General features: G+C 52.8%; 2 protein-coding genes across 4 annotated transcripts; one reads left to right on the forward strand and one right to left on the reverse strand.

The window, feature by feature from the left end:
- Positions 1-74: 74 nt before the first annotated feature.
- On the forward strand, positions 75-6253 carry ADIPOR1 (adiponectin receptor 1). The gene is made up of 8 exons (XM_015884983.3): positions 75-133; positions 259-439; positions 1070-1186; positions 1688-1859; positions 2618-2804; positions 3906-4093; positions 5011-5204; positions 5454-6253. The coding sequence occupies exons 2-8, from the start codon at positions 293-295 to the stop codon at positions 5580-5582; spliced, it is 1134 nt and encodes a 377-aa protein (XP_015740469.1). The 5' UTR covers positions 75-133; positions 259-292; the 3' UTR covers positions 5583-6253.
- A 1972-nt stretch (positions 6254-8225) lies between these two features.
- On the reverse strand, positions 8226-14136 carry TIMM17A (translocase of inner mitochondrial membrane 17A). 3 transcript variants are annotated; one of them, XM_015884985.3, is made up of 6 exons: positions 14082-14136; positions 11707-11806; positions 10609-10672; positions 10346-10474; positions 9867-9977; positions 8226-8549 (listed from the first exon to the last, which is right to left on the reverse strand). In XM_015884985.3, exons 1-6 carry the CDS (start codon positions 14105-14107, stop codon positions 8479-8481), a joined length of 501 nt encoding a protein of 166 aa, XP_015740471.2. In that variant the 5' UTR covers positions 14108-14136; the 3' UTR covers positions 8226-8478. The 3 variants fall into 3 exon arrangements, with proteins under 3 accessions (XP_015740471.2, XP_085383425.1, XP_085383424.1); XM_085527299.1 differs by having other exon boundaries at positions 14064-14136; XM_085527298.1 differs by lacking the exon at positions 8226-8549 and adding an exon at positions 9642-9697.
- Between the last annotated feature and the right edge of the window lie 2198 nt (positions 14137-16334).

Below are 16334 nucleotides of genomic sequence, written 5' to 3' on the forward strand. Positions count from 1 at the left end.
GCAGCTCCAGCCAATCAGAGCGCGATTTCTCCAAGACCCCAATGGGGGCGGGGCTTGGAGGCCGGAAGCGGCCCGTTCCCTCAGCGTCGCTTCCGGTGCCGCCGCCGCCGCCCAGCGCGGGATGTAGCGGCCGGTGAGTGTCGGTGCCGCTCCGGGACGCGGGGCCGGGTCGGTTCGGTTCCGGTGTCGGTTCGGTTCCGGTGTCGGTTCGGTTCCGGTGTCGGTTCCGGTGTCGTTCACTCCGTTCTTCCTCCTCAGGACGCGGACGGAGCCCACGATCGTCTCCGCCGTTATGGCGTCCCGGAAAGCCGCCGCCGCCGCCGCCGTTCAGGGCAACGGGCTGACGGCAACCGGGAGGGAGCGGGCCCACATGGAGCTGGCGGAGCTGGGGCCGCTGCTGGACGAGAAGGGAGAGCGGGGAACGGCCGGGAACGGCAGCGTAAGGAGCGGGAACGGGGGGGGGGGCGGTGTGACCGGTTAACGACGGGATCGGTAAAGGACGGGCGGGGTGACCGGGATGAGACCGGTATGGTCCGGTATGGTCCGGTATGTGCCCGGTATGTGTCCCATATGTGCCCGGTTGGGGCGTTAGGAGCCGCTGTGCCCAATAACGGGGATGTATTGGATGCTTCGGAACGGCGGAGGGACCGGATCGGGATGGGGGGATCCGGGAGGTCGTTTCCAGCTTTAACGGTGCCGTGATTCTCCGTTAATCCAACCGGGATCGGTTTGTGCCCCGAGGGTTTGGGCCCCAAACGGCTCGTAGCTCATGACGCTGCTAAAGGCCGTTCAATGTGCCCCGGGGGGCTCCAGGCTGAGCCCTGGGGTCTCCTTTAGTTTGGTTGGAAGGATGAAAATCCCTCGTTGTAAAACCACCTTGAAACCGGGATCAAGCTGGGATTATCCTGACGGGGTTGAGGCTGGAGCCAGTTATATAAGTGATGGGGAGCGATGGGTCCTGGGCGACCCCATGGGATGGGAGGGAGCCCCGGCTGCTCTCTGGGTCCCTGTGCCCCCCATGGTTCCCTCTGGGGTTTCTTTCTCCCTCTGGGGTTGTTTCTGTCTCCAGGCTGAAGACCCGCCGTGCCCGGTGGCCCGTGAGGAAGAGGAGGAGGTGGTCCGTGTGCTGACTCTGCCCCTGCAGGCTCATCACGCCATGGAGAAGATGGAAGAGTTTGTGTATAAGGTCTGGGAGCTTCGTGGGATCCCTCCTTTGGAGGTTGTGCTCAGCTCTGCTGGGCTTCAGGAGCAGCAGCAGCTTCATTGTCAGTGCCTGGGAGCTGAAATGCTGCTGGGTGCCACTGCTCAGACCTGGTGCTTGTGGTCACCATGTTTGGCAATACATGAGGGCCTGCACGGTTCTGTCAGCCAGGCTTCATTTTAGGACTAAAACTAAAGGGAATCCTCCAGTGCTGGGAGCAGACACGGTGTGCTGAAGGGTTAAACGCTGCCCATTGTCTGCAGCTCCTTAGGGGATGTGGAAGTGCAGCACAGGATGTGGGTGGTGTAAGGGATTCCACGGGGTGTTGTGAAAGCCAAAGTTCCTCTCCCAGAGGAGAGTTTTGGGGCCTTTTCTGTAGGCAAGACCTGCAGTTTGAGCTCCCAGGGTGATTCAGCTTGAACCTTTGGGCTGTATCACTGTTGGTACCAGCCCTGGTGGCCACCAACACGAGTTGGTTTGTTGTAGGTGTGGGAAGGGCGCTGGCGTGTGATCCCTTACGATGTGCTGCCCGACTGGCTGAAGGACAACGATTACCTCCTGCACGGTCACCGACCTCCGATGCCGTCCTTCCGAGCCTGCTTCAAGAGCATCTTCCGAATACACACCGAGACAGGCAACATCTGGACTCACTTGCTAGGTGAGGGGGGGGCTGTGGGGTTGTTCAGAGCTTCTGTAGGGCTGGAGGTGTGCTGTGCCCCCATGCTTGAGGCAAAGGGCGGCCTCTGAAGGACAGGTTTGCTCCAAGGGATTTACTTGATGCCCACCGCCTTCCTTTTAGGATCACGTACCCCTCTGGTTCTGCACGTGGAGGTAGCTCAGTTGCTGGTGGCTGGGAGCTCCTGGGCTTCAGAGTGAAGGGAGAATAGGGACAGTTCCTCACAGCAGCACTGAGACCTGAGCTCAGTGGTGTCATTTATGCTTTTCAAGAGCCAATGGCCCCATTTGGAGATGGATTGGGACATTCTACAGAGTTCTGGCCTGCATGGGGACTCAGAGGCTCAGGGTTTTCGGGAGCTGGCTGTGCTGTGGCCAGACTGCTCCCACTGCACAGCACTTGTAGGTCAGCTGTTTCTGCTCCTGGGATGGAGAAATGTGTCCTGGGCAAAATAGTGTCTCATAAAACCTCTCCTTGAAAGCCAGGATGTGTGCAGGCTCTGTGATTCTCCTGGCTCTTTGCTCTACTAAGGAGGCATCGTGTTTGTAAGGCAGAGACCCTCAGGCATTGATTCTGTGCCTGCCATGCTGGCCTCTTCCCCCCCTGTATCCCTTATCACCTTCCCTGTGCTGCTGCCAGCATGCTCAGCCTGTCTCAGGGATCCTCCATCTGTTGTGTTCCCTCTGTCGATGCTGGATGTTCCTCTGTCTGACTTCCCGTTTGCTGTGTGTATACTGCAGGTTTTGTGTTGTTCCTCTGCCTGGGGATCCTGACCATGCTGCGACCCAACATGTACTTCATGGCTCCTCTCCAGGAGAAGGTTGTGTTCGGGATGTTCTTCCTCGGGGCGGTGCTGTGCCTCAGCTTCTCCTGGCTTTTCCACACTGTCTACTGTCACTCAGAGAAGGTCTCACGGACTTTTTCCAAGTGAGTCAGCACCGCTGCGGTCTCGGGATGTTCTGACTTCTCACAGCACTTCCCCTCCAAGTGCTGCATTCACTGAGGTTTTGTTCTCAGGGGAAGGGAGCAGTGTGGGGCTCAGAAGGAGCAGGGTCTGGGATGGCTCTGTCCTGTATCTCAGCACCTTGCATCTGGCAGCAGCTCTAATACCCTCAGGGAATGGGGCCTATGAGGACTGGGATCCTGTAGGAACCTGAGAGAATGGCCTCAGTGCTTCTCAGAGCAGCACAGTGAGGAACGGTGCTGGTCTCACTGGGCAGCTGTGGGTCTTCCAGTTTACTGGATGTTTTGAAAGGCTCTGAGTCAGATCCAATTTGAACTGAAACCAAATTGAAAAGCAAAACAAACAGGATTCCCGGCAAAGTGGAAATGCTGGGCAGTGGCCAGTGCTCGTCTCTGAGGTCAGCGTTGCTCTTTAAGTTAAGTTCACATCAGCCTCCATGGCACAGGGAGAGCAGCAGCGAGGCTTTCAACTGAGACCTTGCTCACTGAAGTCTATCAAAGGCATTTACTTGGGTGCTGCTTGCTGGGAAATCCTGCCAATCTCCTATGCACAAACACCAGATCCCATGGGCTCTTGTGTCTGGAACAAACTGTGCTGCCTGCCCTGAGCAGGAATGTCCTTGTGTGCTGGGGAGGGTTCCTGCAAGGCTGCTGTGGCAGTGGGAAATGCAGCCGACTGTGTTTCCGTGGTGAAATTGTTCCTGGATCGATAGCACTTTGCAAAGGGAGAGCAATCAAATCCACACGCACAAGGACTAATGCCCACCCCTTGTCATGGTGGTTTGAGCGTACAGCATCTCTGTGCTGCTCCTGCATATACAGCAAGTGTTCATTGCACTCTGCCAGCTCTGCTTGCATCCCTGCAAGCCCCAGGTCCCTTCTCCTGTTTCTCTTTGCACTGATGAGACTTGAATCTGTTGTCCAATGCAGTTATACTCGTGGGGTGGTGGCTGCAACTCCGCTTGGGTGCAGACAGACTGCATGGCACTAAGTGCCAAGGTGATGCAGGAGGGGCCAGGCTTTGGGGCTCACCTGCGTGTATCTCTCATTCTGCTCTGGCTGCAGGTTGGATTATTCAGGAATTGCACTGCTGATCATGGGGAGCTTCGTCCCCTGGCTCTATTATTCGTTCTACTGCTCCCCACAGCCAAGACTCATCTACCTCTCCATTGTCTGCGTCTTGGGCATCTCCGCCATCATTGTTGCTCAGTGGGACCGGTTTGCCACCCCCAAGCACCGGCAGACGAGAGCAGGTAGGAGCACTATGTGTTCATCACAAGTCCCCAGCCCCAGGAAGGAGCCTTGTAGTGCACTTTGGGAAGAAGCCACTGTGTTGTGCTGATGGTTCTGTGCTAGAGCAGAGCTCCAGGGCACTGCAAAGAGCTCCCAGCACCTGCAGCATTCATTCCCCTGGAGCACCACGCTGTTCTGTAGCAGGGAGGCTTCCTCCCTCCTCTCACTGTGCTGGAGATTTGCATCCTCCACTGAGCAGGGCTGGTCTGAGCTCCTCTTGGCACTCAGCAAGGCTGAGGTTTGGAGCAGGCAGGCGGTGGTTAGAAATAGCCCTATAAGCAGCGGCTGGGCAGCCTGAGGCTGTGCCACACAGAGGCTCATTATCCTGGATGTGGTTTGGCAGTGTGGAGCTGCAGCTCATCCAGAGAGGGACAGATTCCCTCCTGGTCTCCACAGTGCATGCTGCCATACCTCTGCTGTCCTGGAGGCTGCAGGGCAGGCCTCTATACGTGCACCCACATCAGTGCTGTGTCAAGGAGGAGGCAGGAAACAGGGCTGAGCCCAGCCCCACCATTACCTACACAGCATTAGTGTGGGTGTGCTGGCACAGATCACAGCTGCCTGCTGTGGGACAGAGCTGCTTTGCTCCTGCAGCGTAAAGCGAGTGGGTGGCAGTGCCAAACCCTGCCTGGTGCTGCAGGGCCACCTTCCTGCTGCCACTACAAACCGCAGCCCTCTGCTCTGGTATCCTGCTGTGGTGCTGTCAGCCCTCTGCTGATCTAATTAAATTTGACAGCTGGAAATTCCTACGCTGCTAATTAGCACCTTCCCCTGAGCTCCAAGCAGCTTCAACAAACAAATGACTCCGGCAGCAGGGCTGGCAGGGCTGCGCTCCTCACGTGTGCTCCCTCTTGCTGATCTCTCCTCTCTGTTGCAGGTGTCTTTCTGGGGCTGGGGCTGAGCGGTGTGGTGCCCACCATGCACTTCACCATCGCCGAGGGGTTTGTGAAGGCCACCACAGTCGGGCAGATGGGCTGGTTCTTCCTCATGGCTGTGATGTACATCACGGGTGCAGGGCTGTATGCCGCCCGCATTCCAGAGCGCTTCTTCCCGGGCAAGTTCGACATCTGGGTGAGTTGTGTGAGGGGTGATGGGGTGCCTGATGGGGAGCTGAGAGGATGAGAATTGATGGTAGGGATCTCTGAGATGGAGAGAAGGTGGCTGGGCTCACAGTGCAGGTGATGCTGCCAGGGAGCAAGGAAGGGGAGGCTCTGCAGTTAGTCCCGGGGTGGTGGTGGAGCAGCACGAGGCAGCTGTTCTGTTCCCTGCACTGTTCTGCCTGCTTCCACCCGGCTCAAAGGGCTTTTTGCTTCCTCACAGTTCCAGTCACATCAGATCTTCCATGTGCTCGTGGTGGCTGCAGCCTTTGTCCACTTCTACGGCGTGTCCAACCTGCAGGAGTTTCGCTACGGACTCGAAGGGGGGTGCACAGACGACTCTCTCCTCTGAGAGCGCCTGATTTTAGTACAAGCTTCCTAAGTGCTTTTTAAACTCTCTTTGCTAAAATCAAAGGAAGACTCAAAACCGGTTGGGGTTGTTGTTGGATTTGTTATCATTATACAGTGAACAAAAAATTCTTTAGCAGAGTTCCGTCGACCAAATCCTTCCCCCCTTCTCCATGTGCTGGGGCTGAGGGGAGGCCGGCCCTGCGGTGCTGTTAAGGTCTCTCCTCCTCCAAACAGAGTTCTGGCTGCAGCACAGTTCAGGCATGCCCATTTCTGCCAGTAAAGGCTGCAGTGCTCCGCTCCCAGCACTGCTGAGCACTCCCTTCCCAAGCACTCGCGTGGCACCAGGCCCAGGGCTGGAGGTTGTACAGACCCCTCCCAGCAGAGCTGCCTTCCTGGGGGCAGCTCTGTGACGCCCGGTGCTGCTGCCCAGGGCACAGGCACAGATTCACCTAACTTAAGTTTTAATCGTCTTTGTTTTTGTTTTCTTGACAAAGTAATGTAAACATAAATGAGAGAATATTTAATATTTAATACTAAGCTTTAAGAAGACTTGCTGCCACCGCAGTGTACTTGGCTCCCTCGCTGTCTGTGGTAGTGAAGGAAGGGCAGTGTTGTAGGGGAATGTAGAGCTGCTGTAGCTGATTGAAATAAAGAGGTCAGTAGTTCAGTGTCGTGCTGGTGGTGTCGGTCTCGTTTTTTGGGCTATGATGGTGAAGTGGCTCCTGGGGAGAGCACCCTGAGGAGTGTGTCAGGGACAGCTGGGAGCTGCCTGCAAGCTGTGGTCTCCATCCTACCCTGAGTGAGTCAGGACAGCAGCAAAGCAGGAAACTTGTGGGTGCTGTGGAGATGACAGGGCAGGAAACCCTTCCCTGGAGGCATGGTGTGCTATAGGGCAGAAGGACCTGCTGCCTTTCCTCCTCGGAACAGCAAGGGGAAGAGAGCTGTCAGCTCACCCTGCAGGGCTCCCAGCCAGCCAGCAAAGACCCTATAACCTGGTTAATATGTGGGGAGCAACAAAGGGCAGCACCTCACATCAGGGGCTTGCCCTTGTGCAGAGAGAGCTTTGTGAGTGACCGTGTGGCAACAGGGGATTAGAGGGGAGGGGCTGAGCTGAATAAAGCTCTTCTTGAGAAGCTGAAGCCTGTTGTAACCTCACAACAGGGTGAGGGAGGGGGGGTGCATGGTGGCCCTTCTTGGAGCTGTTTGGACCTGGCCTGGCTTTGGGCACTGCCAAATGCAAGGCTTAGATGGAGCCCCATCTAATCCTGCACCACCACCACCCCCCTGCCCCAACCCCACCAAAGTCTGCTCCCAGCCAAACAGTGCTGGGAGAGATCACTCAAGATGTCCAGGGTGCTGCTTAAATATGGTCCCCAAGGAGCAGGTGCTGCGTGCCCAGCCCCTGACAGCACCCAGGAAAGGCTGGGGGTGCTGGGGGCTCCTGCACCCAGCCAGGGATTGCTCAGCCCCAATAAAGTCACCTCCTGACCCCGCACAGCCTGGAAAGTGGTACAGGGCCATCAGAGTTGGGCACACAGTGCTGAACAACACCCAGTGTGCTAATCCTATCTATATAAAGAGCAGAGGAAAACATCTGTTGATTAACATGCAGATTTGGATACCCAGGGGAGACGCAGCACTGATGAGGGATCCGGCTTTAATTTCCCCTCACCTGCCAGGGATTTGCTCACCCCTCCATGTCTGGGATCTCAGTTAGGAACAGATCAAGCACTCTGGCTGAGTAACAAACCAAGTCAATCCTTTACAATTCACCTCAGCAACCAGGTAAGAGGCAAAGCGAGACAAGCCTTCACAAACACAAGGCTGCTGTGCTAAAGATGCTTAAAAATGACACACCAGCAGCAACAACACTGAACAGCAAGGAAGCAGAGCAGCAAGCAGTCCTGGAGTGGCCGCAGGACAGGCAAAGTGGTGGAAACTGGTGAGGAAAATGTCACTTCTATGGGACACAGGAACCTTATGGTCAGGATCTTGCTTGCATACACACATTGTACAATCTTAATTGAGCCATTTGAGCACTTCTGTGTTACATTCATGCTCTCCTACTGACAGTATGGAGATCCATTCTGGGTAGAGGAAAAGCTCTGAGCTGTCCTGGATAACGAATGCTACACAAGCCTTTGAATGCTCTCACCTGCTGGCACTTCCTGATACAATACACCTATTAGGAAAGACCTACAACAGAAAACCCTACTGAATTTGGTTTCTTTTTAGCTGCTGGCAAGACGGAACGTGCCTTCAGAACTGGAGTTTAAGAACAAAAACACAGAGCCAGGAGAACTGTGCTGTCTTCAGAGCACCAGAGGGCTCAATCCACAGCAAAAAGCCAACAGACTGTGCTGAAAGCACACATGCAGGTGCAGTGCAATGCGTTTTCCAACCACACAGAGCCTTCAAGCTTTCACTGGCTCGTAACACTCACTTCTGGAATGTAAACCTGCACGTACATTAATATTTCCCCTTAAGCTGAAATTTGTGTATACATAAACCCAAATTTTGCATAGCAACTTAAATCCAAACAGGGAGAGGGTGAATTCCAGATGTGGAATGGTTAATGCCACACCCCAGAGAAGACTTCACAGACATTCACTTCAGCCCGTGGCCAAAGGATTACAAGACTCCATTTGGTCCTTATCTTAAATCTCCATGTATTCTGTCAGACATGTATTAATGTTACAGCAATGGAATCTGTTACCAATAAATAGATCTGTCATCTTCTAAAAGTTCTGTGCAGTTTTACACTGCCAAGTGCTGAAGGTCCTCTTGGCATGGTTTGGGTAAGAGACTACCACTGGTGTAAAGACATACCACATCCTGATCCTCCAGCATTTTAAATTACAGCTCAGCTACAATAGGAGCTAACAGAACGAGGGTGATCACTGGTATTGTCTGTAGTCGCCAAATGGAGAGGGCTGCAGCTGGGAGGGGTCATCTGAGAACTGAGGGCCTGTGGGTAAGGAGAAAGAAAAAGTCAGAAACACAGAAAGACGTGCTTTCCTTTAAAATAAAACCCTTCTGAAATCCACAGAGCCAACAAGACTTCATGTTTGACTTCATTTTTTCATTCCAAGACATTTAAGTGCTTTACACCTGTTCAACTGGTTTTTAAGCTCTTTTACTTTTAAGAAAACAAATCAGAACGATGGGAGATAAACATTTCCAGTCACCGGAAGGCACTGGAAACCTCTGCCTTACTGCCCTGCAGCTGAACCCAGCCTCTCTGTAAAGGTTTCTCCACGGTAACTTGCCCCACAATAAAGCAAGGCAGTGAAATGGAACAAGTCGTGGATCAGCTTCCCGACTCCTCTTACTGACATTCTGCTGAGGGAAGCAATATGCTTATTACGTGCCAAGCTTAAAGAGAATCAACTGTGACAGACAGATGATACCCTTTCACTAAAGCAGGTTCATTTTAGAAAGCTTTTGTATTGCCAAATTGTTACAGAAATTGTACCAATTTAGACAGAACAAAGGGCGTCAGTGAACAAACCTAAGAGAGGAATCCTACCAGGATTTAGAGGCTTGCCACTAATCCTTTCAACACTAGTGGTTTTGTCTGTATTCCTCTCAAAATGAGGTGGGCCAACAGAGGCATTAATTATTTCAATCAGGCATGTATTTACATAAATGGTTACAGACTCACTGACATCTCAGCTTGTGTTGCACTTAGAAAACAAAAGGGATCCAGTTTCTGGAAATCTAATCATCCCCACCACCCCTGTTTGGAATATCCTGCCTGTATCTGCCTGATCTTTACCACCTCACTGAAATCAGCTGCACACAGAGCACAGCCACAGGGACACACACAGCACGGACTGAACCCTGCCAACACCATGCAGTGTGGGTGCCCCAGGGGCAGGGCAGAAAGCAGCTCCTCAGCCTGGCAGCCCTGCTTTCAGCCTTGCTCCCAGCCTCACAGTGCTGTTCTGATAACACCACCCCCATTTTGCTCAGATAAATCTCTCTCTTCCACCCTCCTGTGCTCCCCTGTGCCTGGAACCCCCCCCTCCCTACCCTCCCCACAATTCCTATACCTTCACACTGCTGCCTGACAGCCAATCTTGCCACTTCATTTAGGTGTGGATGTCTCTAGACCTGTCATCTCACAGAGAGGAAATTTAAAAGCTGTTGCGGCATCAGCAACGTGCAGCTCTTCTTTGACTTCTTACAGACTCGGAAGCTGATTTATTCCATGATAAGGCTGGGTACATCAGCAAACAGTGCACAACAAAAGCCTTGTGCTGCTGCAGGGAGGGCTCCTTACCGTTCTGAAACTGTGCAGAGGCAAATCTTGTTAAGAGAATGCCAGCTCCTTCAATTAAAGCCAGGAGAATTCCTCCCATTGCAGCGGATCCAACCATGGCAACAGGTCCATCTAAAAATAAAAGCACAAAACACCTGTTTCCTTTTTCTTCGCATTACTTTGCACGTTACAGCTCTTTCTATAGTTATCATCTCTCCTATGAGCAAACACTGCATTCATTCAGCCTCATTAGTAGCACTAATAAAGGAATAATTACTAGGCAGCTCTCCCCCTTCCCCAGGGGAACAAAAGAACAACGGTAATGTTTGAGGACATAATGATTACTTCCACAAGCACAGGACACAAGTCTAAGATTATTATCAATTCCTTTTCTGAAGTAAATTCCAGTTTGAGCATCACATAGTTCTGCTTTGCTGTAACAGCCATTAGAATACAGCAGCTTTCTCAATTAGTTCCCTCCCCAGAGCTTCATTTCTTACTTCTGGCAGCTAAGATGGCTCCAGTTAGGGCTCCGCTTGTGATTGAATTCCATGGATCTTCTTTCCCCCTCATTCTGACCATGCTGCAGTCAATCATGGAGAACAGACCTCCCCAGACAGCAAAGCTACCTGTGAGCACGTCAGGGGAAAGAACAGAACCAGTTCAGAGAAAGCAGATGATACTGCAGCCACATCACCACAACCATCCCCAAACCGTGGTTATAATGGAAAGACAATGGCAACGTGAGTGAGAAATCAGTTACCTCCCAGTTGTGGAGCTCTGGTTTTAATAGCTGCCAGGCTTCCCCGCAGTCGGTGGTTTACACCCTACAATAAGGAGAGAAGGAAAGAATGAAGTCTTACCACCACAGCGTGCCATGGGCACCACCTACATCTAAGCACCACGACGAGGAGCTTACAAGAACTGCACTTTTACGGCTCCTTTAGTACTGATCAGGTTTGTGTAATACACCCGTAAGCTGCAGAAATGAAGTACAACCATCAGACATTACCTTAATCTATATTGTGAGTGTGCTGGGAATTGAACTGAATGAGCACTGCACACCCTTACATTGCTTTATTCCTACATACACTCAAGCTCTGCCTTAGCTGCAAGCACTTGGAAGTGTGGATAGATTTATTTAATGAGTTTCAAGCAAAATAAAGAACGTGGTAACGTACAGAACCCCGCTTGTGTGAAGTGCCTGCAGGACCTGACTTGTTTTAGAAGAAGGTATGAATTTTATACTTAAAATCCACCTCAAACTGATGGCTTATTAAGGAACTTCAGGCAGTGAAGTGGTCACACGTGAACACCAAAAACCACTCCCAGCAAGAATCCCTTTCATCCCTTCTAAGCCAGTTTTAGAAGCCACGTTCAAGTAGAAACAGGGGATTACTCTTATCAAAATCTGCACCGTGTCTGAAGCCAAGATCTTACAGCTAAAAACTTGGAAGTGAAAGCAACTGATTTTCATCACCTGAACTGCACCTTCCACGCTCCATTTGTGCATTGCAACAAAAACCCCTTTCAAATAAATTGAGTTATGAAAAACGTCAATATTTAATTAAGGGGTTAATTACAGAAAGCCATATTCCCTCATATCATTCTGAGGGAGAAAGATTCCTCCTTTAGGCCTTCTCACTACTCAAAGGAAGGCAGAGGGCTGATGGAGAACTGCCCTGGCTCTTCTGGTGTGCAGCATCCAGAAGCAAAGGCAGAAGCGGCTCTGAAGGACCAGGTTAATAACACACAGCCCCGTGTATCAGGGTTTCTTCTGCCTTCCCTTCTGCTTGCAAGCTGCACTGCTGATGGACAGAGAAAGCAGAGATTAATGCACTGCTCAAATGGTTTTACTTACCACTGGGGAATTCCTGAAGCCCTTGATGGCCTGGAAAATGCCACCTCCTATCGCTCCCATGGTGAAGGCACCTCCACAGTCATCTACGATCCTCCAGGGACTGCAAAGAAACACAAAGATGGAAGTGCTGTGTTCCATCACGACCCATTGTGGCACATCCACCACTCTGGAGCACTGCTGTTGGAAACCCTCCATCCAAGCAGATGGCACAAAACCCAAAAGCAGTACGAGGAAGCAAACCTGCCCACCTCACTGCTTCACCCACAGCTGCCGAGCAGCATCACCAACAGGGGAAATACTGCAGCAAAACCAGTTTAGAAAAGGCTGCCAGCCTGTCCCCCTGCAGCAGGAAGCACTGAATGCTTGAACTCCTCACACGTGGCACAGAGATGGATTTCCATCACGGAAAACCTCTGCAGAACTCCAGCTTACAACCAGCTCTGCCCTAATTACATACTAGGACTTTAATCTTACTTTTCTCATGAGCTACAGGGGAACTTGAGTGGCAAATTCCACCGAGACTCAGCTCACAGCTGCACAAAGCACCGCTTTCCTGAGTTCCTCATACTTTCCCTTAGTTCTGGTTAATGAAACGGGAGACTTCAAAGCCATCTGTTGTTAAACTGAAAAGGTTTTTCTGATGCATCCAGAGCCTCTGAAGTTCATTAAAACCAAACGCAGCAACGCCCGTACAGAGCTGCCAAAGGGCAACCTCATGGAGTGTCAAATGCTTCAAAACAAGCAGCACCTTCCTCTCAGCAAACGCTTTCAACTGCAGAGACGAGCTTTCATGTGGGGCTCACATCCCCTTCAATGCTGCTGCCAAGCATGAGAGCTTTGTAATCCTCCTGCTCCCCGTGAGCAGCAGCCTGCAATTAGCCCTGCTCCCACCGCTGCGAGTTCTGCAGCGTCTGCACAAAGCAAGCTGGTGTGTTCCTTTCATCTGACATCAAAACCTGACAAGAAAAGCCAAACACTTGGGTGGCTACAACTGCAACAAGGGCAGTGAGCAGCAACCCCAGCAAAACACAGAGCAAGCCTGGGGCTCACAGGTCCTGCCATCAGAGCATCAGCTTTCCTGACCAGGCTGAGGGAGTTGGGTTTGTTCAGCCTGGAGAAGAGAAGGTTGCAGGGTGACCTCATTGCAGCCTTTCAATACCTGAAGGGAACTTACTCCCAGGAGGGGAGTAAACTCTTGGAAAGGGCTGACAATAGCAGGACTAGGGGAAATGGTTTTAAGTTAAAAGAGGGAAGATTTAGGTTGGATGTCAGGGGGAAGTTCTTCACTAGGAGAGTGGTTAGGCCCTGGAACAGGCTGCCCAGGGAGGTTGTGGATGCCCCGTCCTTGGAGGTGTTCAAGGCCAGGTTGGACGGGGCCCTGGGCAACCTGATCTAGTAAAGGTGTATGTTTGGTGGCCCTGCCAGGCAGGGGGGTTGGAACTACATGATCCTTGAGGTCCCTTCAAACCCGGGTCATTCTGTGATTCTATGACCTTGCTCTGCACGTGACGTTCCTTCTCCTTTCCCCCTGCACACTCATGATGTTTAGCCATTGTCCTTTAACCTGGAACAAAAGAACTCAAAGTTCTCAGTCCCACCATCAGCAGCGGGAGGTTGGAGTCCCACAAACAGCAGCAGGAATGGTGTCCTAACACACACAGCCCTTCATTTTACTGCCTGTCTTAAGCTTCCATCTCCAACACTCCTAACCAACCCCAATCAGGTGATGTAGCCTCATTCCATGCTTTATTTTCACCTCCACCCCCTGCTTCCTGCATGTGATCTTCAATGTGTTTTCCTCCCTTCTCTGCTCATATTTGTTAATATAAATCACCTCCTCACATCAGCCCACCTCTGTCAGCTCATTAAGAGCGCTCTGCCTGCTGGCAATCCCAATAGATGATGTGCAGAGCTCTTCCTTCCCCCACATCAACACACCCCAATACAGCACAACCCCAATACAGCAGAATCCTTCATGTCTTCCCCTTCACCTCCCTCAGGCCTCTACAGGAACCACTTTTAAACAACAAACTTGGCTTTTAAAGGCACAGCCGCCTCCTCTGAGGCCGGGCCAGGCGTTATTAATGGGGTTAATGCTCCGTGTTAAAGCCTCGTTGGCTTTAATGAGGCCCCATAGAGCTGTGAGGAGCCTGCGGCCTACCACCCCCTCAGGCTGCGGCCTACAGCACCACAGGGAACACAGGCCTCAGTGACGCAGCCCGGAAGCGGCGGCCATGACAGCATGCGTCGCCAAGGTCACCTCCGGTCACCTCCTGCCCCGTTCCTGTTGTTCTGTTCCCGTTATCCCGTTCCCCATCCGGTTGTTCCCGTTCCTCCCGCACACAGCCCGCACACACCGGCCGCCATTCCCTCACCACGGCTCCCGCGCGTATTCCTCCATCTTTGCTTGGCGGGACGGCGGATGTCCGCAAGGCGCATGCGCCGTGCCCCCTTTGGCCACGCCCCATTTTGGCCACGCCCCATTTTGGCCACGCCCCCATGGGCGGAGGGCGACGTGCGGTCCTAGTGCCCGCCGCCGTGCCGGGGTCCGGGGTCCTGTCCCGGTGTGACCCAACGTGGAACCCTATAAGGGAGGGCGGCCCAATCGGGCTGTGCTCTCGTTATCGGCCCAATCGGGCTGTGCTCTCGTTATCGGCTGAAGCCGTCGGGCTGCAGGGAGGACTGGACACCCAGGAGATCCTTTCCTGCAGCTCAGTCCATGTACTGATGTATCACGATGCGCCTGCCCCTGCTGAGCCTTATCAGGTTCCTTATCACGTTCCTTATCAGGTCCCTCTGCCCTGCTCTCAGCCTTGTCCCACCTGCTGGGGGTGGCAGTGTCCCCATAGAGGCCAGTCACCAAAGGGACGGCAGTGACACGGAGCTGGCTGCAGGCAGAGGGCAGCTGTTTTTCAATGGGGGCTTTGATGTGGGGTTGATGTGAGCAGCAGCTCCTATTTGCCATGCTGAGAAGGGCTGCAGCATAGAGATCCTGCTTGCTTTGTAGGGATGTGCTGTGAAATGGAAAGGTTGGGGGGTCACCTTCCCTCCTCCAGGCTCTGAAGGAAGGGGCAGATAGAACAGCTTGGAGGGATCCATCGGTTTCTCACTCGTGTTCTAGGAGAGGAGGCAGCAATGAAGCTGGGAATGGGGGATCTGCCAGAGCCCCTCAGGTGTGCAAGGAGAAAGCAGTTCACTTTGTGTCTGATCCCCATCCCTGAGACGTGGCTGGTAACACTGATGTGAGATAGTTGTCAGTGCCTCCCAGGTGATCAGTTGCTATGGGAATGGGAGTCCTGATAAGAGCACAGGCTGCAGAGCCCTCTGATGCCCATTATCAGCAGCAGGAAGGGAGAGGGAGATAGAGCAGGAGATGTGGTTGGTGTAGATGGGGAGCACAGGGCACCAGGGTGATAGATAGGAGCGATGGGGTGACGTGGGATGAAATGCAGGAGCGCAGTGTTTAAGGCTCTGCACTTGGAAACTAGAAACAACAGTTTCTTCCCCAATCTGGAAACAATCTCAGTTGTGTGTCTGAATCATAGGAAGGTTATGAGCAGGAGCTGAGTGCTGCAATGCTGGAGATAAGAGAGATCCCAGAATGCAAGTAAGTCTGCGTTTCCCATCCAGATGGGGAATGTCTGGGCTGCAGCACGAGGCGCCGGGAGGCCCACCTGGAACAACCCATGGTCTGTGCATGGGGTGAGATCTGAGCTGCCAGACAGCAGGGAGAGTCATTGGGCTGGTGAGGAAAAGAGCTCGTTCTGGTGGAGGAGACCAGAGGGCTGCTTGTATATGGGTGAGGATAGAGATCTGAGAGCAGGCAGTAAATACCAGGAGGTTGATAAGGAATGAAGGAAAAGGGTGAAGCCAACAGCGTATCGAATGGGTATAAAATGTTGTGCGTGGGGAAAAGCTGCTTTGAAAGTTGGAAGAGAAAGAGCACATCTGCCACGTCCCCCTGGGAGAACTTGCAGATGCCAGGAAGCTTCTGTATGGATTAGGTCGATGGAAAGTAGGTGCCTCCAAGCAAAGCCTGGGCTTAAGGGCACTGCCTGAAGCAGAAGATGGTTTGGAATTCAGCCTGTGCAGAAGGAGGGATGTCTGTGGGGTTGGGAAAGGGGGAATGGGAGAGATGAGCAGCTGCAGAAAGCCCTACAGAGGATGGGGAATATACAGAAGCACTGACCAAGCACCCCAGGGCTGGTGCTGGGCTCAGACCCACGGAGCAGAGCTGGGTGGGCACTCAGTGCTGGAGTCTCCCAGGCTTTGTACATCCTCTGTGCAGAAAGCAATCTGCATCAGCACCTCCGCGACGGGCTGACCCTACAGATGCTGGGGAGCATTGGGATAAAGATGGAAGAAGCTCAGGGGTGGGCAGATCGCTGCTGATTTCAGACGAGAGCTGTCAGGAGCACAACACCAAGCTCCTGAATATCAACCCTCCTGTAAGTGGGGGGGCTTGGGGGCAAGGCTGACCCTGTTACCCACACCATGGGGCCAGGATGTGCCCCCAGCCCCCAGCTCTCCATCCTGCCAGCTTGTGCGCATTTTTGCCTGTTTTTCTCACTCCGTTGGCCCATTGCCTTTAAAAGGCTAAATGCTCCGGACTAAATTTGGTCATGCAG

The sequence above is a fragment of the Coturnix japonica genome, chromosome 38, assembly GCF_054131305.1.
Source record: "Coturnix japonica strain WE chromosome 38, WE-NBRP24, whole genome shotgun sequence".
In the NCBI taxonomy this organism is placed as follows: Eukaryota; Metazoa; Chordata; class Aves; order Galliformes; family Phasianidae; genus Coturnix; species Coturnix japonica.

Bases quoted from the DNA above. Each gene is read 5' to 3' on its own strand.
- ADIPOR1 (XM_015884983.3), top strand. From the start codon at position 293: ATGGCGTCCCGGAAAGCCGCCGCCGCCGCCGCCGTTCAGGGCAACGGG. The intron at 2,805-3,905 runs GTGAGTCAGCAC...CTCTGGCTGCAG, and splicing joins GTCTCACGGACTTTTTCCAA to GTTGGATTATTCAGGAATTG. The intron at 5,205-5,453 runs GTGAGTTGTGTG...GCTTCCTCACAG, and splicing joins CGGGCAAGTTCGACATCTGG to TTCCAGTCACATCAGATCTT.
- TIMM17A (XM_015884985.3), bottom strand. From the start codon at position 14,107: ATGGAGGAATACGCGCGGGAGCCGTG. The intron at 10,673-11,706 runs GTAAGTAAAACC...TCCTTATTGTAG, and splicing joins GCTTCAGGAATTCCCCAGTG to GGTGTAAACCACCGACTGCG. The intron at 8,550-9,866 runs GTAAGGAGCCCT...CCTTACCCACAG, and splicing joins CTCTGCACAGTTTCAGAACG to GCCCTCAGTTCTCAGATGAC.